A 24616-nucleotide genomic window follows, 5' to 3' on the forward strand; every position below is an offset into this window, starting at 1 on the left:
GGAGTAAGAAAATACCACTGTTTTTGTAGGAGGAAAGATAGGAAAATATTTAAAGTTTTTAGTTCCTGTAATGTGATATAATACAGAAGAACAAAGCCCCGATTTAGAGTCATGAACTGAGAGCCTGCATTTCTAATCAAAGTTGGCATAAAGTGTTCACTGAAACACCTCTTGTTACTATCCAACCACCTGAAGAATAATCTTACACAAAGCAAATGCATTACTAAATCCAATGTAATTTACAATTCTGATGTCAGTTATTTATCAGAAAGATCTAACACTTGGTTTTACTGAGAGTGAAAATGATATCGTCTCAAGATGTTTGAAAAGCATCATTCCTGAAATACGAACAACATACCATAAAATACACCTAACAGCTATAAAATCCTCAGTAGCACAAAGCACTGACCACCGTCCACATATTGTGTGAAGCTGCTAGCAGCTGGATTAGGTTCAAGTACACTTGAAAACACGCCAGACGTTTCAAGACTGATCCTAAAAAGCAGGAGGAAGTTGAAGTTCAATTACAGCACTTCAAAGAGCAATGTTTCATCTGGAAACTGGCATTTCAGCAACATGGTGAATGACCCCATTAAGTTAACCCTCTGAACACTCAATGGTACTGCCAGTTTTCAATGGTACTGCGCAAGTATTGAAACATCAATATAGTAAAGGGTAAACGTTCCAGCTTGGCTTTTCACTAACTTTCTTAATCATAATTGAAATGATTTACAGTCATAAGCTAAGGATTTGTCCTAAATATTATCTAGTTTGGATCACACTTCAATCGTAATTCAATCCATGCTCAAGTGCACTAGCCAAGGTAAATTTGAAATATAATTATTTGGATTCTTCTACAAATATACAGTATTGATTCATTCCAGCATAGTAGCAGGCAGTCTCCAGCATACATTTTCACCTTAAAAATGACATTCTAATTTTGATCCGCACAAAAAAAAATCATGTGAAACTCAGACCTCTGCCATTAACCCTGACACCCGTGCTGCCGCATTAATCTCCCAGAGGCTGTCAGCACCTAATAGGAAAACAGCAGATGATCATGAGCTACGAAGTGCCAAACTGGGGATAAGAATTTTTTGATATAAGCAAAGACATCTGGCCCAAACAGACAGTTCATTTTGTTTAGATTGACTGTGTCTTTACATCTTCTCACCAGATCCTGAATTCCTGCTCTCTAACAAAGCATTTAATCCTTTCTCGAATGTACTTCCACCCACTAATTCAACAATTTTTAGTAATTAGTTCAAATATTTTATTTCTAAAAAAAATTTGCCTGAATTTAACACAGTTTTTAAAATTTACATTCCTTTGAACATCTCAGCTGACCAGAGATTGAGCTCCACTTAATGGGCAGACCCATGTACATATCATTTTTAAAATAAAAATCATATGAAGGCTGCCAGAAGCAGACAAAGCCAGAAAAGGGAAGAGTAATGTGCACCAGAGACCATTTTAGAGAGGAGTCAAGGCCAAGCCTCTATTTTTAATTGATAAAAGTCAATATACAAATGCGGGAAGGAATTGCCAGTAGACAGCAGCATCAAGGAAGCAGGCAGGCCACAGGTTAGTAAATCCTGGGACAAATCTTTTCTAACATGTGCAGACTGGATAACTGCCAAGATGTAAAAATAAAATTTTATATGAATAAAACTGAAAGATAGAATTTGAAATACAGCCAGGGACTGAAAATAGTTTTTTTTTCCCCAAACGTTTTGTAATTTTGGAATGGCAGCAATAAACAGTCAACTGCTTATTTTTTCAAGAGAAAAAGTGAGGACTGCAGATGCTGGAGCTCAGAGTCAAGAGGGTACTGCTGGAAAAACACAGCAGGTAAGGCAGCATCCGAGGATATGAGCCCTTCATCAGGAGGGCCCAACTTGTGTGATCACTAGAAATTGTTGAGTGGAGATGTGCTCAGGTAAAAATAACAGGCAGACGCAGGAAGGGTGGTGGCCTCAGTACGGGGCAATAGCTGTGGGAGGGGGTGGTGGCCTCAGGTTGAGCTGGGAAAAAAGGTGCTATAAATTGGTTCTTTTCTACAATTACAGTTGGTGGGTAAATGTTGACACAGGAGGCCCTGTATCTGTGCCCAACTGAGCAAGCCCATCTGTCCCCTCTCCTCCTGGGGGACTGCCCACTGTTGCTGCTGGCTCTCTCACCTCCTCCTGCTCACATGCGACATGTTTGTTTCTCAGTACCTGCATATCTCAACACATGTAAGGGCACATGGAAAAGAGTGTATCTGTACTGGGTATTCCTGTAAGGTTCGGTAGTGCTTGTTCTGAACTCTGCTGTGCTGGAACAAGTGTAGTGCTTCAACATTGATACTCGTGAAAGACCCAAGAACACATCTTAAAAACAAGCCTGGGTATGTAGAATTTTTGGCATTGCTTAAGTTTTCCCAATTGTGTGGAACCTTCCACTTGCTGTCAGTGGAGGCAGTTCAAAGCAATACCTCAATGTGTGCAATCCAAGTTTTGTTCACTTTCTCAGAGATTCACCAGAGATTCCTACTTTGCTTTCCTGAAGTCGCACTCCCTCAGTGACCCTGCAATCTCTATGAGCCCTGCTCTTCCATTGTGATCTGCCTCCTTCCTCCCCCTCTCTCAGCTAGCGGCCAGGCAAGATGTTCTCACTTCTCCTGAAAGGATAGAGAGAGATATAAGGCACTGCAGGCTTCTAAAGTTAAAGTCGCCATAGTGCCAGAGAGTCATAGGGCTGCAGTCTCAATAAAAGAGAGACAGAGATGACTGGTAGTAGTTTAACCAGAGAATCATCACGCCTCAGGAGATGGGCAAGAGGGGACCTTCATGGTGACGTTAGCCAGTACAGGAAGTGAACCTGCGCTGTTGCTGTCCCTCAGCATTTTAAACCAACTGTCCAGCTGAATAGCGCCAGTGGTTCATTGAATTAAGAAACTACATGCAGGAGCAATAGCCAACCCTCAGTCATGCAATAGCTCTGAGAACAGGGTGTCAGTAAGAGCCCTGGGCACATGTTACTCCCATGTTCGGGGCAACGTGTTTCCCAAGCACCTCAGTTGAAGGATCTACAGGAGGTGGTATGCTCTAATGCATGTCATAAGAATCTAGCATTGCGCTCACCTTGCCAAGGCAATTAATGAATGACTTCCTGCACTGTGCCAGTCTAGCTGCTCAGTGACATCAATCCAGACCAAGTTGATCTTGCTGCCACCTTCTAGGAAAAGGACATTCCTCATCTCCCTCACTGCCACGAGGATCACCGGCAAGTCAGCATCAACAAGTTCCAGGCCTCTGCCTCTCTTACTCCATGTTTAATCCATCCTCCAGAATGGTAATCATGATAGTGGCTACCATGGCGAGTTCAAAATGGGCCCACACTCTTCCCACCTCCAGTCCTGGCACTATAGCTGTTAATTTGCCACCACAAACTGCCCTCCCATCAAATAATATTCCAGCTTTGTGAAAATCACAGGCTGTAACTGCTTCCCCTCATCAATGGGTGCAGGACCCAATAAACAAACACTTCAAATCTGACTCCCAATCATAGTCAACAAAATCATACCAAGCTATTTTCCCTATTATAAAAATATCTTCTTAACATTTCTAGGCATTTAATATAAAAACAAGAATCAGAATTACAGTTGTCTTTTTATACATATTTCAAGTTTTAAAGTTCAACTTTATGAATTATCTACAATTCTAAATGTCAATAACTTTTAATAATTATGACAGTTGTTGTTGCGTCTGCCAATGTCCTAATTCACCTTGCCTGATATTAAATTGCATCTGTCCACACTGATATGGCTAAGGCCAGCTGTAGTCTCTTCCAGTCTTCCTCGGAGCTTGCAATACTCTCTACTTTCGTGTTGTCACAAGATGTTAATGTAATATGTTTTGTGCATATGCCCAAATCATATAAATAACAAGCAGCAAAAACACTAGAGATCCCAAGATCAACGCGCAGTTACTCAGCTCAAAACTCTCCAGGGTAAAATATCCCATTTATGATACCAAATGCCAACTGGCAATAATGAATGCATACCTAAAAGAGAAGTCAATGACTTAGGCAGAGGGAGATGCAGTGGAGGGAGGAGAAAACAAGGAAAAGTCACAATATGCTATTAAGTATTGGGTAATGAATGTTGATAATATCATTTTTTTTGAAAACATGGGTTCTAAAGTGGAAAACAAAACAACTTTAACTTTCAGTTCTGTGAGGGTTTGACTTTAACAAAAGGTCAGAAAGTAATTTTGAGCAGAATGTTCAAAACAGCACGTTCAAGAAGTCATGTGATTTTTTTTTAATAACCAGGAAGATAACTACTGAAATGTTTGTTGACTTGGGTTTGACAACCAGGTGGAAGGGCAAAAGCAGATTCACGCTCAGTAAAAAGGATGAACTTTCCTTTCTGATGTTTGTATTAAGAATGTCCCAATAGTATAATGTAAAACAGTTTTTATCCAATAATGGTCAGTGATGCACTCCATGATAAATAAAAAGAAAACAAAAATGCACTCTCAAGGTAGATTCTATTCTGGGGTGTGACTTGTCCAGCATTCTAACCAGCAGGGATCATAATGGTTGATATCCTTGTGAATTGATGTTTCAGATAATTTGATTAAAGTAAAACTTTTTACATATAAAAGGATATGCACATCTGTAATTCCCTAGTAAAAGTTATATAATTTCGGTTGAAAAAGTATAACTTTCCTACCTCACTTTAACTATACTTGCTCCACTTCTCATTTCATCCATCACGGAATAGGTTATTGTTGAATCTCAGAGTAAGTGAAGCATTTGCGAAACAAGATGGTGAAAGAGAGAGTTCAGGCTAGTTTCAATGTTTTGTTTTCATTATGCTGAAATAAGGGCATACTACACTGAACAATGAAGATTGCTGTAATACAGGGGTTTGAACTGTAGAACATTATAAATAGGAAACAGAATTTAACTGACTCAAACAAAACGACATCTTATATCAACCAAATTCAAATCCTTATTAGTTGCCAATAATAACCATATGTTGAATTGTTTAAAGAATTCAAATATACATTATTTCACAGGCAAATCCTACACTGTGTGAACTCACCATTGCAAGTTCTAAAACCAGAATTTTCAATTAACCATCCAATAGCTATGTGACATGACCCTGACCAGAAAGACCTGACCTCATTGTGTGCTCATCAGCATTTGTTTGTACTCAATTGCGATAAGCTGTGCTCCAAAGTTTCGTTCAGGCATTGTTTGACAGCTAACAGGATCCACTGACATCAATAAGCCTGAAATGATACCATACAGTGCACCAGCTACATCAATTACAAATTTGCCATCAAAGTAATCAGCAACATTCAACTGAAATCATTAGAAATCAACTGACAACAAATGAGGCTGAAACCAAAGCTGTATAACACATTCCTCAGTCGAGAAGTAATCAAAGTATAAACTCTAAGCTAGTGGTCGCAAAGTCTCAGGCATTTTATCCAGTCCTGGTTGAAATGCATGAAGTGTGTGATTGTACAACATTGACAAATCATTACAGTGATCATTATAGTGTAGTTGCATTCGTTATTATAATTAGTTAGGTACTAATGTAGTATAATATTGTTATGATCTATATTATTATATTTCCTCTCCTTCCATCTCTGCTCATCCATTGCCTCCCTGATGCTCCCCTTCTTCCATCCCTAACTCTCTACCTTCCTTCCCTCAATCTCTCAACCCCCTCCCTTCTCCCATTTTCTTCACACCCTAGTTAAGGTTAACAGACAGCGGAATCTGGAAGTTACTGTGAATGTTTCTTCCCACCTTACACAGGACCTGTGACCTGGTGAGGCTCCTATTCAAGTGCAGATAAGTGGGTTCAGGATGTCCGAGCCATGGAGGGGTGAATGAAAAGGGTGTTCCAGTCCTGTTGCAGATCATAGATCACAGAGTGTGGAAGCAAGTCATTTGGCCTATCGAGTCCACGCCGGCCTGCCGTTGAGCATCCCACCAGGGCTCAACCCCCTGCTCTGGACCCCTGCATTTCCCATGGCTGACCCACCTATTCTGCAAATCCATGGACACTATGGGCAATTTAGTATGGCCAATTTAGCAAGGGGTGGGGGCATGCAGTCAGGTACAGAGGTCCATGCTACCATACTTCCAGCAAGCCTGAAGGGGTTACATAGAAAACTGGGAGGTCCCAATGCTCTACACAGCAAGAGGGCTCAGTGGAGAATTGGAAGAGTGGGTGAATGACAAGACTCTGGCTCTGAGGCATTTACTAGGTGGTATGGTTTTCGTTAAAAAAAAATTATTGACAATACATCTTTATGTCTTTTTCCACTTTCCCTCTTCTGGTGTAAACTTTGTTGGTTTCTTTGAGCAGCTGTACAGCCAAGACATTGGACTGGAGACAACAAGCTAGAGGTACTATCCTGAAAAAATCTGGAATTAAGAATCTAATGATGACCACGGATCCATTACCAATTGTCAGAAAAACCCATCTGCCTCACTAATGTCCTCTAGGGAAGAAAATGCTGTCCTTACCTAGTTTGCCCTACATATGATTTCAGACCCACAGCAGTGTGGTTGACTCTTAAACTACCCTCTGGGCAATTAAGAATAGGAAATAAGTACAGGCCTAGCCAGCAATGCCCTAATTTCTTGAATGAATGGTTAAAAAAGGAACTGCTAGCAGCTAATTGAGCTCCCTGTTGTCGTGAATGGTGAGGTACAGATGGTGGAGTGATGCTCGTCTTCTTGTTGGTTCTGGATAAGCCCAGAAACCCAGTCGGGTATTGGAGAACAGCAGCCAAGTAGACAGAGGGCATTAGGAAGGGAGTTCCTGGTTTTGGACCCAGCAAGAGTGAAGGAACAGAGATATATTTCCAAGTACTGTTTGGTATTTTGTTGTCACGTTTTCCACAAAGTTGTAATTTATCAACGAGAACAGAATATGATCATATAGAATTGACACAATGACAAGTTAAAGAAAGACAGACTTGCATAGATATATCTTCCATGACTTCAGGACATCCCAAAGTACACTTCTTGAAATGTAATGAAGGGAACCACTGAACTTATTCTGTACACAGCAAGATTCAAAAAAGTGCAATATACGTCAAAAATGGGCGAGGAAACCTCCTGTGGGTTATCACATACCATCCTCCCTCTGCTGATCAATCAGTGTTCCTTTATGTTGAACATTTCGGAGGAAACACAGACCGATAGGGGCACAGATTGTGCTCTGGCTGGGAGACTTCAATGCCCTCACTGAGAGTAGCTCAGCTGAACCACTACAGACTAAGCTGGTCAAGTCCTAAAGGGCAAAGTTGCTAGACTGGGCCTGTGGCAGATGATGAAGGAACAAACCATAGGGAACAACGTTCTTCACCTCATCTTCATCAAACTGCCAAACACAGATGAATCTCTCCATTACAGTATCAGCAACAGTCCTTGTGGTGATAGGGTGCTGAGGATAGTTCCCACACTGCTGTGTGGCAACACCATTCACTAAATAGGTTGACTTTGGACACATCTATCAACTTATGACTGGGTATTCATGAGACACAGTGGGCCATCAGCAACAGATCTGTATTTCAACATAATCTGCAGCGTCACGATACTGCATATGCCCCACCCCAACATTAACATCAAACCAGGGTTCAATGAACCCTGGGTGCAGGAGGGCTTATTTTACCTAGTTGATTTTAACCCTACTGTGAATCCTCTTGCAAGGATGCCTGCCTTGAAGAAGTTTTCCTCCTCTCTCTGCAAGAATCTCAGTGAGTCTCTCCACTCTGCAGCCACTCTGCCTCTATTCCTGATGAAGGGCTTTTGCCCAAAACGTCGATTTTCTTGCTCCTCGCATGCTGCCTGACCTGCAGGGCTTTTCCAGCACCACTCTGACCTAAAACTTTGTTTTACAGAGTTTTATAGATCGAGTTAGTGGTTTTCTATAGATAGAAATTTAAAAATTATTTTCTGTAATAGACTACTGCTTCATTGTAAAAGAAAATATGTTTCCGCATGTGAACATGTCTCTGTATGACGTCAACTAAGTTTAAACAAAAATCAACTAAGTTAGTTTTTGTGCAGGGATCTAACATATTCAATAGTATAATCAGCTGGGACCATATGTTTTCCATTTATGAACAGAGTAATATCCAAGAGATCAGAAAATAAAGCTTTAGCTGTATTCTGACATGTTGTCCACGTGAATAAACTGCATACGCGTTCATGGCTCATTTCAAAACTACACAACCAAATTGTTTTTGCTATTTGTTCCATGTCATTTTTATGGCTTGATTGCGCAATACCTCTCAGCAAACGATAGACAAGATGATGTGCATTTGACCAAAACCAATAACTTTAAAACTCAAAAGGAAACATGGGAGGGGAATCCAATTGTGGTATTTTCAAATTGTTCAATTCGTAGAGAGCTCAAATGATTCATTGTAAAGTCAGTGTAAGATATTTTCAATGATCAAAAATACCAATAATAATTAATCAAACAAAAGAATCGCATCAACTATGCGATTTTAGTTTTTTGTAATTGACTGAATTAAAATAAATAGTAATTTGTGGGACGTCAGGAGCACTGTCTGGCATTTATTGCACTTTCCGAACTGCCCTTGAGCAGATGTTGGTGAGCTGCCTTTTGAAATCGCTGTAGCCCATCTACTGTAGGCATTCCCACAATGCTGTTCGGAAGGGAATTCTATGAGTCTGACACAGCAACACTGATTTTCATATTCACTTGGAGCCAATGTTTGCCAAAATTGATTGTGGGTGTTCACACTCCCATTCGAGCTATTTGAAAAATCTTTTGCTGTGTTTTTTGATGTACTTCAACTCACACTCCTGATATTTGGCCATCTTGGTGGAGGGGTGTGGGCAGATTGGTGGACCTCCTTGTGGGTCTGCTCTTAAACATGACCAGGCGGTGGGCTGGAGGGAGTTACATCTACCGTATGTCTGCCTCCGTCTGCAGTTACATTCATGCCCAGATTCCACTGCAGAAGGAGCATGCAGTGTTTATCAATGCTCTTGATGTCTTAAGAGAGAGGTTGGCACCACAGGAGATACAGTGCTTTATTTCCCCTTATGACTCCACTTAAATTTAGTCCCTTCCCACTCTCTATAATTCTCCCCCCTTCCTCACCTTTGATAGTTTGTATTGCCCATAATGGGGTTTGCATGCAAATATTGAATTGGCTACTTGGGTGTTTTTACTCATGGTGCGAATGTTGCTCAGTTGTGTAAGATAACACTTTTGGGTAGAAAAGAAACAAAAAAGCAGTTTTTGTTTCTTAATGTAACTCATTAAATTTGAAATTTTGCCTAATAAAATAAGTAACCAAAGGGTAATTATATGCATTTTCATCATTAGGTGTTATGCGGATTCACTTGCAATCGGAAAAGTCAATTGTTGAATGGAATTATTGTTCATCAAGCCATGTAAAATCAATATCAATTCTCAAGTATTAGCATGAATTTGTTGCTAGATTAAGTGGGACATTGCTGAGTGCGTTTTTGACCTCTCAGATTGCAATTCTGTTTTAACACAGATATTTAATTGTGGCAAATTTTGTACAATAGATCCACAACAATTGCAAATTTAAGCCAGGAGCTCTTTGAAACTGCACAACCATATGATCCTTTTTTCCCTGAACGACAACTGATGGTGTATGAATCAAGGCAATCCAATAGAATATATATTTTGCAATATGAGTAAATGTGGCTCTAATTATCTTAATAAACATCCTTTGCAAAGTACAAAGGTGTCATTTTTCCATATTGTGGACGGAATCAAACCCTAAGACTTAGATGTGAAAAAAAACTCGTCTAGTTATTCCAATTCCTCAAGGCCTAGCTTACACATAAATAAGAATCCTATAAAACAACCGAGTGTTGCAATAAATTAGCATGCTTCTCTTTCACCTTTAAGATCAGTTTTGTACCCAAATCGGTCTGATGAAACAAAAGTCTCCTCAATTATGTTATGATACTCAACATAAATATTGGCATGCAATCTTATTGTGGATGTAAATCCACAGCACACAACCATAAGGCAACAATAGCTAACAAAAGCCACTCAGTTTCGGTTGGTACAAATATTGAACTTCAGCTGCTGCAAGAGCCACAGCGTGGCAGTCAAGGATTGATGGATCAGACATAAAATACTCTTGAAGGACGGAAAAGGTCTGTATAACTGCCAGAACATGAAGGTTTTAAATTCTGCTTTTTAAACTTAAACAAATAAACTTCAGTGAAAACTTAAAAATATATATTCTATTGGATTGCCTTGATTCATACACCATCAGTTGTCGTTCAGGAAAAAAAGGATCATCTTGTTGTGCAGTTTCAAAGAGCTCCTGGCTTAAATTTCCCCAATTTAATTTTACATTATTATGAATGCTTGGTTGAGTTTCAAAAAATTCCAAATAGCTCAACAGATGGTTTTGAATTCACAATTTGATTGGCATTTTGAAAATAATATTAATTTGATTTGGGGTCAGAATAGAAGTTAGCTTATTAAGACATAAAGCATTTGAGGAGATTCAGAAAACTTGAATAGCTTTCAGGGATGAGGATTTTCTTTTCCAATATTAAGTGTATGAGGAAGAGCTCCATTAGAATGCTAGGTTTATTTTTCTTGAGGGATGCTTTTTGGCTTTGAGGGGTTCCATTTTCATCCTTATTAACTATCCCAAATTGGAATCACCAAATAAGGTGCTTTTATTAATTTGTTAGAATTAAATGCCCTGTACGCCACGCTCAAAATAAAATGTCTAACTTTAAACCACAATGGTACTGAGTTTCACATGCAGCCCCTTTTCAATATTAGATTACTTACAGTGTGGAAACAGGCCCTTCAGCCCAACAAGTCCACACCGACCCTCCAAAGAGCAACCCACCCAGACCCTTTCCCCTACATTTATCCCTTCACCCAACACTACGGGCAATTTTAGCATGGCCAATTCACCTAACCTACACATTTATTTTCGGACTGTGGGAGGAAACCCACGCAGGCACAGGGAGAATGTGCAAACTCCACACAGACAGTTGCCTGAGGCGGGAATTGAACCCGGGTATCTGGCGCTGTGAGGCAGCAATGCTAACCACTGTGCCACCCTTAGCTGCAATCAATAAAAACACTCGATCTGAAGGACGTGTGAATCAAAACATTGGGTAACGGAAGGCAAGCCTGAGCTGCAGAATTAATTATGGTATTCCCTTTCTGTACAACTGGACCTTTGGAAGTCAATATCTTGGAGTGTTGTCAGCACTCACTTAAAACAAAGTATTGAGGGTAAATAGATTTGAAATTGGCAGAACAAAGACAAAGAAGAAAAAGATCTTCAGTTATAAACTGGCCTTTTGTGAGCTTGAATCCATAATCCCTTATTCTACTTTAAAAATCCACTCTACTGCAATTCTCTAATTTACAGTTTCCAATGGTTTCCAAATGGATGTAAGCAACTCAGAAGGAATAAAAAAGACTCACCAAGCGTACTGGACATTTTTCTGAGATTGGGATAATATTCATTGAAACAAAGCTTTGCTCAGCACTAGCACTGTTGCACTCGTAAAGGAAGAGCACAAAAATTCTGCATTTCCTACTAGAAATCTCAAATCATAAAATTCACTCAGTATATTGTAAATTACAATGGAAGTGTTGAAAACCTTATAGCAAAAGTAGTTATTGGCAAGTTTCAAATAAACTAAAATAGAAAAGAGTCGCTACCAATAAACGTTCAAAGGTTAGCACTTGTAGATCTGGATAGGTCAAGCTTCCACAACTTGGATTGAAGTAGAAAATTACAAGAAAAAGCAAAGGAGATGGAGATGATCCAAGTGGCTTAGCATAATAGGCATCAGTATTTGCATTTGAAGTGGCAAGAGACTAAGAGACATTGTATCAATTGCATTTCTTTATCCACCTTTCAACTACAGAAACAGCTTACAACTGATGTTGTTAGACAGCTGTCTATTAATTATGGAATACTCAACGGGAAACAAAATTGTCTCCCGCCTCCTGATGCTGCCTGGCTTGCTGTGTTCTTCCAGCCTCCTGCTTGTGTACTTTGGTTTCTGTAATGGCAGCCAAGGTAATACCCATCAGTTTATGTCGAGGGTGTTGAAATTTATGACTCTTGGTTATGAACAAGCAGGAAAGTAAGGAAAAGTCTAGTTGCCTGGGTTGGACATTGTATTGCAATGTTTGATGGCATTGAAATGGAAAAGTTGCTGCACAAGGAACTTGCTAGTAGGACTGCCTTTCTGTGCCATTCCACGATACCATCTCTTATGTCAATACTGAAGCATATCTGCAAGAAGGTGGAGAAATGTTGCAGGCCACAAGTGATCATTTTCTCTTCCTGAAAGTGCTTGCCATGCATCAGCTCTTTGTCACATACCAGCGATCCTTGAGTCTGATCTGGTCTATCAACCTTTACCAAAGACGAATTACAGCAAGGTCATATTCAGTAAAAGCCTTTCTTAGCAGATAGTAACTCATACTGAATAAGAAAACAATTTAAGCATTGTAAGCTTCTCAGTAAATGTACTGCAACTGAAATTATATATATATATATATTTATAACCGTTTTTGATTTCAATCAGATAGCTAAACAACATTTTACTTTGGTTTCCTGGTAGGAAGCAATTGTGGATGACAATATCCTCATAAACCAAACAAACTAAATGTGAGTATAAAGTATACATTATTTCACTTCACAATATGAAGCCAGACATTCTCCCTTGTCTGTCTCTCTCCAAAACCTCCCACAGAAATGCATTAAATACTTGTCTGAAGTTTGTCTCAGGTTCTCCTGAGCAGTACTGGCATTTTGAGAAAGAAACTGAAACAATACTGAATGCTTCAACTGAAGCTCTCTGCAGGGAAACAGTAATTATAGATCGCCATGGTCATAACCTTATCCTTTTAGTGATGTGCACTGGTCACATAAGATGTAGATGGACAAACAATTTGCAACTCTTACTTGTGTATCTTAAATTATACCAAGTCCAGATCACCTCTCGTCCTTCGACTTGCTGAGCTGTGTTAATTCCCAGTCTTGCAAATACTCAATTTAGAAAATTCTCATTCTTGTCTGGAAATAATTCTTTGGCTTATTTCATCCAGATCTGCGTAACCTCTACTAGCTCTAAAACCCTCATAAATATCTCTGCTCCTTCAATTCACACCAATACACCTCTGGCTCATCTCAATTTTTACTATTCCACCACTGGTGACTGTGGTCAGTTGCATTGTTCCCAAAATTCTGACTTTCTCTCCTTTCAAGTATTCCATAAAACCTATCGCTTTGACTGATTAAAAAACAGAAAAACTACGGATGCTGTAAATCAGAACCAAAGCAGAAATTGCTGGAAAGCTCAGCAGGTCTGGCAGCATTGTGGAGAGAAATGAGAGTTAACATTTCAGGTTGAGTGACCTTTCCTCTGTTGTGAAGAAGAGTCACTCGACCCGAAACGTTAACTCTCATTTCTCGACACAGATCCTGCCATACCTGTTGTGCTTTTCCTGTAACTTCTGCTTTTATCCTTTTGACTAATCTCGTGGCTACATGTCCCGATATCTCCTTTATAATTTAATGCCAAACTTTGAATGGTGGCGCTCTTGTGAAATGCATTGGAATATTTACCACTAAAACATCACAACCTGTCTGTTTAAGAAGGGTGGTAAGGACAAGCCAGGGAACTATAGACCAGTGAGTCTGACGTCGGTGGTGGGTAAGATGTAGGAGGGAATCCTGAGGGACAGGATGTACATATATTTGGAAAGGCACGGACTGATTAGGGATAGTCAACATGACTTTGTGCGTGGGAAATCATGTCTCACAAACTTGATTGAGTTTTTTGAAGAAGTAACAAAGAGGATTGATGAGGGCAGTGTGGTAGATGTGACCTATATGGACTTCAGTAAGGCGTTCGACAAGGTTCCCCATGGGAGACTGATTAGCAAGGTTAGATCTCATGGAATACAGGGAGAACTTGCCATTTGGGCACAGAACTGGCTCAAAGGTAGAAGACAGAGGTTGATGGTGGAGGGTTGTTTTTCTGACTGGAGGCCTGTGACCAGTGGAGTGCCACAAGGATCGATGCTGGATCCACTACTTTTGTCATTTACATAAATGATTTGGATGTGAGCATAAGAGGTACAGTTAGTAAGTTTGCAGGTGACACCAAAATTGGAGGTATAGTGGACAGCAAAGAAGGTTACCTCAGATTACAACAGGATCTTGACCAGATGGGCCAATGGGCTGAGAAGTAGCAGATGGAGTTTAATTCAAATAAATGTGAGGTGCTGCATTTTGGGAAAGCAAATTTTAGCAGGACTTATACACTTAACGGTAAGGTCCTAGGGAGTGTTGCTTAACAGAGAGACCTTGGAGTGCAGGTTCATAGCTCCTTGAAAGTGGAGTCACAGGTAGATAGGATAGTGAAGAAGGTGTTTGGTATGCTTTCTTTTATTGGTCAGAGTATTGAGTGCAGGAGTTGGGAGGTCATGTTGCAGCTGTACAGGACATTGGTTAGGCCACTGTTGGAATATTGCGTGGAATTCTGGTCTCCTTCCTATCAGAAAGATGTAGTAAAACTTGAAAGGGTTCAGAAAAGATTTACAAGGATGTTGCCAGGGTTGGAGGATTTGAGCTATGGGGAGAGACTGAACAGGCTGGACTGTATTCCCTGGAGCGATGCAGGTTGAGTGGTGAACTTATAGAGGTTTACAAAATCATGAGGAGCATGGATAGGATAAATAGACAACACCTTTTCCCTGGGGTCGTGGAGTCCAGAACTAGAGGGCATAGGTTTAATGTGAGAGGGTGGTATGTGTATGGAATGAGCTGCCAAAGGAAGTGGTGGAGGCTGGTGCAGCTGCAACATTTAAAAGACATTTGGATGGGTATATGAATAGGAAGGGTTTGGAGGGATATGGGCCGGGTGCTGGTAGGTGGGACTAGATTGGGTTGGGATATCTGGTTGGCATGGAATAGTTGGACTGAAGGGTCTGTTTCCGTGCTGTACATTTCTATGACTCTATGATTCTGTCCTCATTATTCACAAGGGTTAGGGCACAGACTTCAAGTAAAAAACAAAAAACTCAGATACCTCTCAAACTCTATGAAGGACCATGCAATTAGTTTACTAAGGACCACGGGAAATAAAAAGATGGAGTCTGGTTAATAAATCATCAGATAATGGGAATTAAGTGCATAGACAATATTGGAAATTGCTCAAGTATAAACTGTCCATAAAAAAGACTAGACAAATCCAGTATAGACAATTATAGCACCACAGGACTACTGTCAACCACCAGTAGCATATTTCAAGATGTTGTCCATAGTTCTTTCAAGCTAACCTTGTATACAATAACTTGCTCAAAGGTACTCAAGGTTAGGTCTGTGAGGTCCAATCACTTCAGACCTCTCTCGGACCTCAACCCAAATGTGGGCAAAGAAGTTCTAGGCATTATTTGACGGAATGTGACACCAACAAGGAATTGCAATGTATCTAAGGAATAAACTTACCTCCTGTCCAATAGTGAAAGTCCTGCAACTCCCTTCCTAATACAAACGCAGTTGTATGAACTTACATAGACTGCAGCAGTTTAAGGGAGCTCACCACCACTTTCTCCAGGACAATAAATGCTAGCCTAGCCAACAATGGTTTTATCCCATGAAATAAATAACAGTTGTACCGCACAGAACCAGACCCTTCGATCCAACCAGTCCATGCTGAACATGATCACAAACTAAACTAGTCCCACCTGCCTGCTCCTGGCCCATATCCCTCCAAACCTTTCCTATTCATGTACTTATCCAAATGTCTTTTAAACATTGTAACTGTACCCACATCCACTATTTCTTCAGGAGGTTTGTTCCACACATAAAGCACTCTCCGTTTAAAAAAAATTGCCCTTCATGTCTTTTTTAAATCTCTCTCCTCTCAAATTAAAAATGTGCCTTCTAGTCTTGAAATCTCCCATCCCAGGGAAAAGACAACCACCATTAACTCTATTCATACCCCTCATATTTTATGAACTTCTAGAACATCATGTCTCAACCTCCTATGGTCCAGTGAAAAAAGTCCCAGACTATTCAGCCTTTCTTTATAACTCAAACCTTCCATACCTAGCAATATCCTTGCAAATCTCTTTTGAACCCTCTTCAATTTAATATTACTGGACGATCAGAACTGGACCAGAAGAGGCCTCACCAATGTCCTGTCTAACCTCAACATGACTTCCCAACTCTCACACTCAAATCACTGAGCAATGAAGTAAAGCGTGCGAAATGCCTTTTTAAACACCTTGTCTATACGTAACACAAACTTCAAAGAATTATGCACTTGAACGCCTAGGTCTCTCTATTCTACAAAACTACACAAGGCCCTACCATTAATTACATAAAGCGACTCTTGTTTGTCATATCAAACTGCAATACCTCACATTTATCCAGACTAAACTCCATCTGCCATTTTTCAGCCCATTGACCCATTTGCTCAAGACCCCTTTATAAATATATAATTAACACTATTGATAATACAGCTGAAACTGCCTGTTTGACTTTACTGCACAAGTCCAAATTTCTACAATCAAGTAAAACCTACTACAATACTTTTCCATTGCTCCCTTCCCATTTCTCTTACATGATGCTGATTTCTGATTACAATTTAAATAGGATTCTAACAGGGATCTCAAAAAGGACTAGTCACAAAACTTATTCCAATTCATATTAAATTAGTTACCCCGCGAGAAGGTTTTAGATCCAATTTCTAGAGAATGCTATAGTTACTGGTGTTACAGTAGATTTTCTAAATCCCTGCATGTGCAAGATTCTTTCGACGCTATGGACAGACTTGGTAAAACTGCAAGCAATCTAACTTGCTTATTTAAGTAATATTTAGTACACTGCACAAAACAATTTTGGTGAAGTCTTAAATGTATATAAGGGCATTGTGTATATATCTCTATTTGTGCACTGGTGCTCAATTGCAAATTGACAGTGCATAATTAAAATTCTGTAAGTGAATCAGAAGCAAATACTAGCCAATGAAGTCATTGTTTTTAAATTGCAGCAATGAAGAGGGCTCAAAATGGAAAAAAAGTCCAAACTTTTCATGAAATAAGGATCAGGGACTTGATATATATCGGCAAATTGACTTTGCCTCGAAATAATCAAAATATCGATAATGTTATTACCTTATGATGTCACCTCCCATATATACATACATTCACTAGAACTCCCAAGGAAGGTCTGGGTTTCTGCTGATTTCCAGCACTCCCCAGACACAAAGTACTCAGTAGACACTTCTTCAGTGATGTACCTTGTTGCCATCAGTGCTTAAACCACTCAAAATGGCTGACTGGTACCTTTCTGTCTTTCACTCCTTTCAGCACCAAATTTGGAGGTGTAATGGACAGTGAAGGTGGTTACCTCAGAGTACCACAGAAGCTTGATCAGATGGGCCAATGAGCCGAGGAGTGGCAGATGGAGTTTAATCTAGATAAATGTGAGGTGCTGCATTTTGGAAAGGCAAATCAGAGTAGGACTTATACACTTAATGGGAAGGTCCTGGGGAGTGCTGTTGAACAAAGAGACTTTGGAGTTCAGGTTCATAGTTCCATGAAAGTGGAGTCACAGGTAGATAGGATAGTGAAGAAGGAATTTGGTATGATTAATGGTTAGTCCATTGTGTATAGGAGATGGGATGTCATGTTGCAGCTCTACAGAACATTGATTAAGCCACTTTTAGAATACTGTGGGCAGTCCTGGTCTCTCTCCTATAGGAAGAATGTTGTCCAACCTGAAAGGGTTCAGAATAAGATTTACAAGGGTGTTGCCAGGGTTGGAGGGTTTGAACTATAGGGAGAGGTTGAATAGGCTGGGGCTGTTTTCCCTGGAGCATCGGAGGCTGAGGGGTGACCTTATAGAGGTTTATAAAATCATGAGGGAAATGGATAGGGTAAATTGACATGGTCTGTTCCCTGGGATGGGGGAGTCCAGAATTAGAGGCCATAGGTTTAGAATGATAGCGGAAAGATATAAAAGGGACCTAAGGGACAACTTTTTCACGCAGAGGGTGTTGCGTGTATGGAACGAGCTGCCAGAGGAAGTGGTGGAGACTGGTACAATTACAATATTTAAAAGGCACCTGGATGGGTATATCAATAGGAAGGGTTTAGAGGGGTATGGAACAAATGCTGGCAAATGGGACTAAAGTTATTTAGGCTACCTGGTCGGCATGGATGAGTTGGACTGAAGGGTCAGTTTCCATGCTGTACAGCTCTATGACTTTAAGACATTCCTTAAAATCTACCCCTTTGACTAATTTCTTGGTCACATATCCTAACAACACGTTTGTAATTTAATGCCATATTTTATCTTTTGATTCTCTTTTGAAATGCACTGGAACGTTTACATTCTAAAGTATTACACTCTGTCGTCATTATCCACGAGTGTTAAGGAGACAGATTTCAAGCAAATAACAAAAAACTCAGATACTGCTCTTAGGTTCTGTGAAGGACCATGCAATCTGTTTACTGGGGACAATGGAAGATAAAATGATGGACCAAAGACAGAAGTTGCTGGAAAAGGTCAGTAGGTCTGACAGCATCTGTGCGGAGAGATCAAAGTTAGCTTTACAAGTTCGGCGACCTTCCTTTTCTGCGGGTGGGTCACCAGACCCGAAACGTTAACTTTGATTTCTCTTCACAGATGCTGCCAGACCTCTTGAGCTTTTCCAACAGCTTCCGTTTTTGTTTCCGATTTACAGCATCCCCAGTCCTTTCAGTTTCTATACAATGATGGAGTCTAGTTAATAAATCAGCAGATAATGGGAATTGAGTGAATATGACAATGTTAAACATTCCTCAAATATAATAAAATTTGTCAGGTTACCAACTCTAACTAAAAAAACTGACTACAGCTCCCAAGTAGGAGTATTGCCTGTTCCTGTTGGTTTCCAACTAGGAGTTATAATGGGTCCTAAGTGAACAGGATAAGATGATTTCCACTCATTTTGAGAAAATATAAATAAATCGACTTGTGCAATCACTATCATGATTGTCATTCGTCCTTCGACATTGAAGACAAATGCCAGAATATCATCTTTGTTTTGTAGAAAGCTTCACACTGATGCAGTGAATAAATGTCCGCAGAGGAAAAACAGTGATTTGCTAATATACCAGGTTGGGAATCTTGAATTTTCAAGTGACATTTGTAAACGTTAACCATAACCGGTTCATTTTAGCAGCCATTATTTCAAAGCTTAGAGCAAAACTAACTAACGACATGTAATATCCATTCAGAAAAAGGTAACAGCGACATATTAAGAGCTCTGGCACACCACTATGCAACAAATAGCTAAATCTTACTCAACTTACTTAATAAATAATTTGTCAATTCAGTCAAAGATTTGCATTGACATTAGCAGTTCAACATTAAGACTTATTGAATACATTTCACAAGTGCAAGTTTTCTTTTTGAAAGATGTTTTTCAAAGTATTTTTGTTAAATGCTTGCTATAACAAATAATAGCACTGCTGTCATACAACTTGTCCTATACAGCAACAGCTATGCAAAGCAGTTTCCCTTTGGAAGAAAGCTTAACTTCTGGCCTTCCTAAAGTCTCTGGCTAAAAAAGACTTAGTACTTTTAAAATAGCTTATTTGACTCACCAAGCCTTTGCATGTAGAAAGTGCCACTGAAGATTTGTTATGTGATATTAAAGCACCTTGATAGAAGCACAGCTCCTCTGGGTGATAATGCTCTACAGATTTTAAGCCTTGTTTTCCTAACGTCTGAACTGTAAATCCAGGAGGCGTTAGGTCCTTGGAAGTTCTTAGCTCCAAATGAAAGTCCTGGCCAAACCCACTGAGTTTGAAGTAGAGAGATTCATCACCAACATTATGAACTGATCGCTTCTTTCTCTGTTGATGGATTACGGAGAGAGATATATAATCACCACTGCTGTCAGCTTCATATGGAGTCACAATTTCGTATTCTGCAAAAATACAACATCTATTACTGTACTGGTCTTAAAGCTGACCAACATCACCTAACAAACATGTTCTCGTTGATTCAATTCTTTTCACTGCATTCACCCAATAACATTTTTTAATACCACCTGCAAGGTTTGGGGTGCTCAGCCTTAATACATTCCTTAAAATAGTTCCAAGCTTGAAGTTACTGAAAATGGTGTAATAAATAATTGTCCATATTTGAGCATTCCAGAATTACACTTGTTTTTAAATCACCAATTGAAAAATATGGAAACCAACTCACATTTGCAACAAAAAGGGTCAAAACTTTGAAAATAATTCTTATCATTATAAACAAAATAAATAAATGTGCGCAGCACAAAGAGACATCTCCTGTCACAGAATTAGATAAAAAAATCTGACATGGTAAAATAAGAGCAAGGACCAAAATAAATTCCATAATAAAACTAAATGTATAGCTATATGCTTATTGGACAGAAACCCATCCAAAATTGGAAGCGAATTATCCAAAAGTCAACATGCACCCCAGCTATTAGCACCTGGTGCAGAAAGGATCACATACTGAATCATGCAAGCAAAATTATAAACTGAAGGGATACCTGAAGTCCTTAACAGAGCATGAGCACAGAACTCACATGTTTTGGTATTTGAGAAAACCAGTTAATAACTGAGAGGTTACTGGTATAATTTCTCACCTCTTTGACCTATTGTCCTTTCTCATCCTGGTCACACAATATTCCAAAATTATCTCCGATAACCTGTTTTAAGCTTTTGAATTATAAGCACTTAATACGGGGGAGGGGTGGGAGGGGGGGGCCTTAAATTCAGCTTTTCCTTTCTGAAGGGTGTATCTGTCAATCCTGCTTAGTATGTGCTTCTGGGCTCAACTAAAATGCAAACTTTCCATCTGAGAAAATCAAAACCATGAAGCTGCATCCTGCATCTCCATGGCTCAGTTCTTTAAAACAAGTCAAGACAGAGTCTGACAATGCTTTTTGTGTGGAATGAACAATGAAAGGTCATTGGCTTTCCTTTAATGCAACTTAGTTTAAGTCACTCATGGAAAAATAACTCACATACAAAGCAAACTGTCAAGAAACACAAAAACCATTCACGTAAACACTGTAGCACAAATCTTTAAACATAAATGAAACTAATACTTCTAAGGAGCATGTGTTTTACTACTCCTTTATAATTCATTTCAGTCTGTGTTTCATCTGATATGAAAACACAAGAGATTTATCAAGACGTTGCCAGGAAAGGAGAATTTGAGTTACAAGGAGAGGTTGGATAGGCTGGGACTTCTTTCACTGGAGCTTAGGAGGTTGAGTGTTGAGGTTTATAAAAGTATGAGACATATATAGATTAGGTAAATGGCAGGTTTCTTTTCTCTGTGGTGGGGGATTTCAAGACTAGGGCGGCATATTTTTAAGTTGAAAGGAGAAAGATTTAAAAAAGACATGGGGGACTTTTTTTACATAGAGAGTGGTTCATGTATGGAAATGAACCTCCAGAGGAAACGATGGATACAGGTACAATTAAAATGTTGAAAAGAAATGAATAAGGAATGATTGAAGTAATATGAGCCAAGCACAGGCAGGTGGATCTGGTTTAGTTTGGAATTATAGTCAGTATGGGCTGGTTGGATCGAAGAGTCTTTTTCTGTGCTGTGAGATGCTATAACTATGCAACAGCTATTTTGGTATCACTTGTTTTTGTCTTCTTCCCAAACTCTTGGAGCTACTCACTCTGTGTGAGACATCAGTCCCTTAACCAAGTGGTCATTCTACTTTTGCAAGTATAGACAGGAAGTGTTAAAAACTAATAACCTAAGACTGGTGCATAGCCAAGCACATTACAGTCTTCACTGATATTCAGACATGCAAATTGTCAACAAGGTCACTGAACAGCAGACAAGAACATGTAAATTGCATGGCTGATCCCGTCACACCTCAGGGCACCAATAACACTTCAATTGTTGCTTTAAATCAGATCAGCTCATTTAGTATAAATAAAATAATCAAACCTGGGAATTAAACCCTGAGGTTTCAATCTGTACGGCCCTACACCATACAAAGTGCCAAATTCAGTAATTTTAAATGTCAATTGACTCTGACAGCAATATTTGTTTTTATGTATTATGCCTTAGGTAAGTATTTTGTGCTTAGGTCTGAAACAGCCTTAGATCGCAATTCATCTGACCACATCATAATGAAGTGACTTTACTCCATTAAAGTTACAATATAAATTCAACTTGTTGTTGGCATCAGCATAACTTAGGTTTTAAAGTAGACAGAACATGTACTGCAATGGTGGAATAGTGGGTATTACAGAAAGTTATCCAAATTCCTTTCCTCTCCAGGAAATCAGGAAATCTATAGCTGAAACAAGATGCCAAAGGCAGGAATTATTACATCAATTGAGGTGATCAAGCAATTTCATGCCTTTTCATTAATGTTTAAGTGTGCCTTTATAAATAGAAAATAATGTAGATAAGGTAGTGGCATCTAGCTGTCAGATTATTTTATATAAATATGGAAAATTGAGGTTGTAGCCAGTCAAGAAAATATTTTCAGCAACTACAGTATTATATGTCCTCTGCACAATGTGAACAAAGCATTAAAATGGTTGATTGATTAGTATCAGCATGCAAAAACATGGGTAAATATTCTAGAAAGAAAACAGATGTTGTATTGCATGATCAAGAGTGGAGGTGTTCTTTGATGATTTTACATCAGAAACGTAGTGCCTACTGTTCTCATTATGAGTTGGACAATCAGTTCAAAAACCAGGACTAGTGCCATAACATGTTTGATTTGTGATTGTGCTTTTATTGTGTAATTTAGCTCACATGTAAATCAAAACTCAAGTTTCCAAGGATACATAATCTACTTAATGACTAATTATGGAGGAAAATAATCCCATTCATTATTCTATGTAGTGATGCTGAACATACACACTATGAAGGATTACTTCATGAATTAAGCACGCATCTAGTGATGTACATGACACTTGAACAACTAAACTCTTGAAACCTAACAAAGTGAGTTCATTTCCAGAGTATTAGTACAGCATTTCAAACCCGAGGGTTTAGCATTCCAACCCTTCTTCACTTTAACATAACAATGGCTACAAGTTAATCAGCCACCACGTTACACAGTTGCTTCACTTTTTAAGTGCTGCATCATACATTCCACTTAAAATCAAACTTATCTGGGACTTTCAACAATTCATGATCAACACATGTTTGAAAACAACATATGACATTCTATTTAAAGCAAGCCCATAAGAGTATGGGGAGACATGGACGTTTAAAAATAAACTCAATATTCCCCTCAGGCATTCAACCATGCAAAAGACCAAGTTGTTTATACATGGGAAATATGTATTGGCATATTTTAATGCAAGAGAAATTTCAATGGCATTATTAGTGTTTCAATATCCTCTATCTGCAGGACCAACTGGTGCAATCAATTGATGTTCACAGTTTGAGGACGCATAGAAACCAGAGGTTGTTAAGCTAAAATGGATCACACCCCGCAGTGTGATTTTTATATCAACTGTACAGACAGATTTAGTGAGTAGCATTTCTTACATGTCTGGAATAAACTGCTGCTTAACATTGCTAAGTGTTAATTAATTGACTTAATGTCCATTTGTGTTTGAACTAGAAACAAGACAGAAATAATATCATTTCCATCATTAAAGCACAAGGTATATCTTTGTGAAACAATTTAATTGCAATCAAAGGTCAAACTCTTCATCAATATAAAAAAGGTTTACAACAGCAACTTGCATTGACATAGCACGATTAAACATACTAAGGCATTATGAAACAAAATATTGTACCAAGCAACATGTGGACATATTAAGGCAAATGACCAAAAGCTTGATAAAAGTAGGTTTTACAGAAAAGTTTTAAAGATGGAAAATAAGGAAAAGATGGAAAATGAGGAAAAGAGGCAAAGAGCTTTAAGAAGAGAATTTTGAAGATTAGGGTTTCGGCAGCACTAGACACAGCCAGCAATGGGGGAGCAATGGTGGAGCAGGGATGCTGATAAAACCCAGGTTTGATGAGTGGAAGTATTGGAGAGTTGTAGGCTGTGTGGGATACAAGGCTGGGACAGACAGATTTGAAAACAAGAAAGGGAATTAAGCCATTATTTAACTCAAAGCCAGTCCATAGGCACATAATGATAAATGAATGGGATTTGTTGCAAGGGGAAACGTGCAATAGGATCTTGCGTGCCTTCAACTTTACAGGAGTCTGATCAGTACCATGGTAGAACAAGTAAGATTTAAGGTAACAAAGGCATGGATTAGGACTTTTAGCAGCAGAGGATCTGAGGCAGGGTGAAGAGGTCTAAGTGACAACATAATGTGATGAAACTCATATCGAGGAGCAATAGGACACCGAATTACAAACAGCCTCTGTCAGTTTTTATCTAAAATGCTTATTATTGTCCCTACATAGATGCTGCCTACCCCTTATACTTCAAAGCTTCAGGGTGCTACCACCTGCAGGATTTTGCTTTTTATTACCTAAGGTGACTTTTAAACAGCTGAGTCAAGATTAGAGTGGTGCTGGAAAAG

The 24616-nt window shown here is 39.2% G+C and overlaps 1 protein-coding gene across 1 annotated transcript in view; it reads right to left on the reverse strand.

Moving 5' to 3' along the window:
* Positions 1-24616, reverse strand: part of adamts16 (ADAM metallopeptidase with thrombospondin type 1 motif, 16) — a 249585-nt gene that overhangs the window by 223664 nt on the left and 1305 nt on the right. Inside the window, exon 3 of the mRNA XM_087986819.1 lies at positions 19700-20025. Within this exon, the coding sequence (XP_087842945.1) occupies positions 19700-20025 (326 nt within the window). The remainder of the gene's footprint in view (positions 1-19699; positions 20026-24616) is intronic.

This window comes from Chiloscyllium plagiosum, unplaced genomic scaffold, assembly GCF_037043375.1.
Source record: "Chiloscyllium plagiosum isolate Xiang-an unplaced genomic scaffold, Cpla_swu_hap1 HiC_scaffold_5, whole genome shotgun sequence".
Lineage (NCBI taxonomy): Eukaryota > Metazoa > Chordata > Chondrichthyes > Orectolobiformes > Hemiscylliidae > Chiloscyllium > Chiloscyllium plagiosum.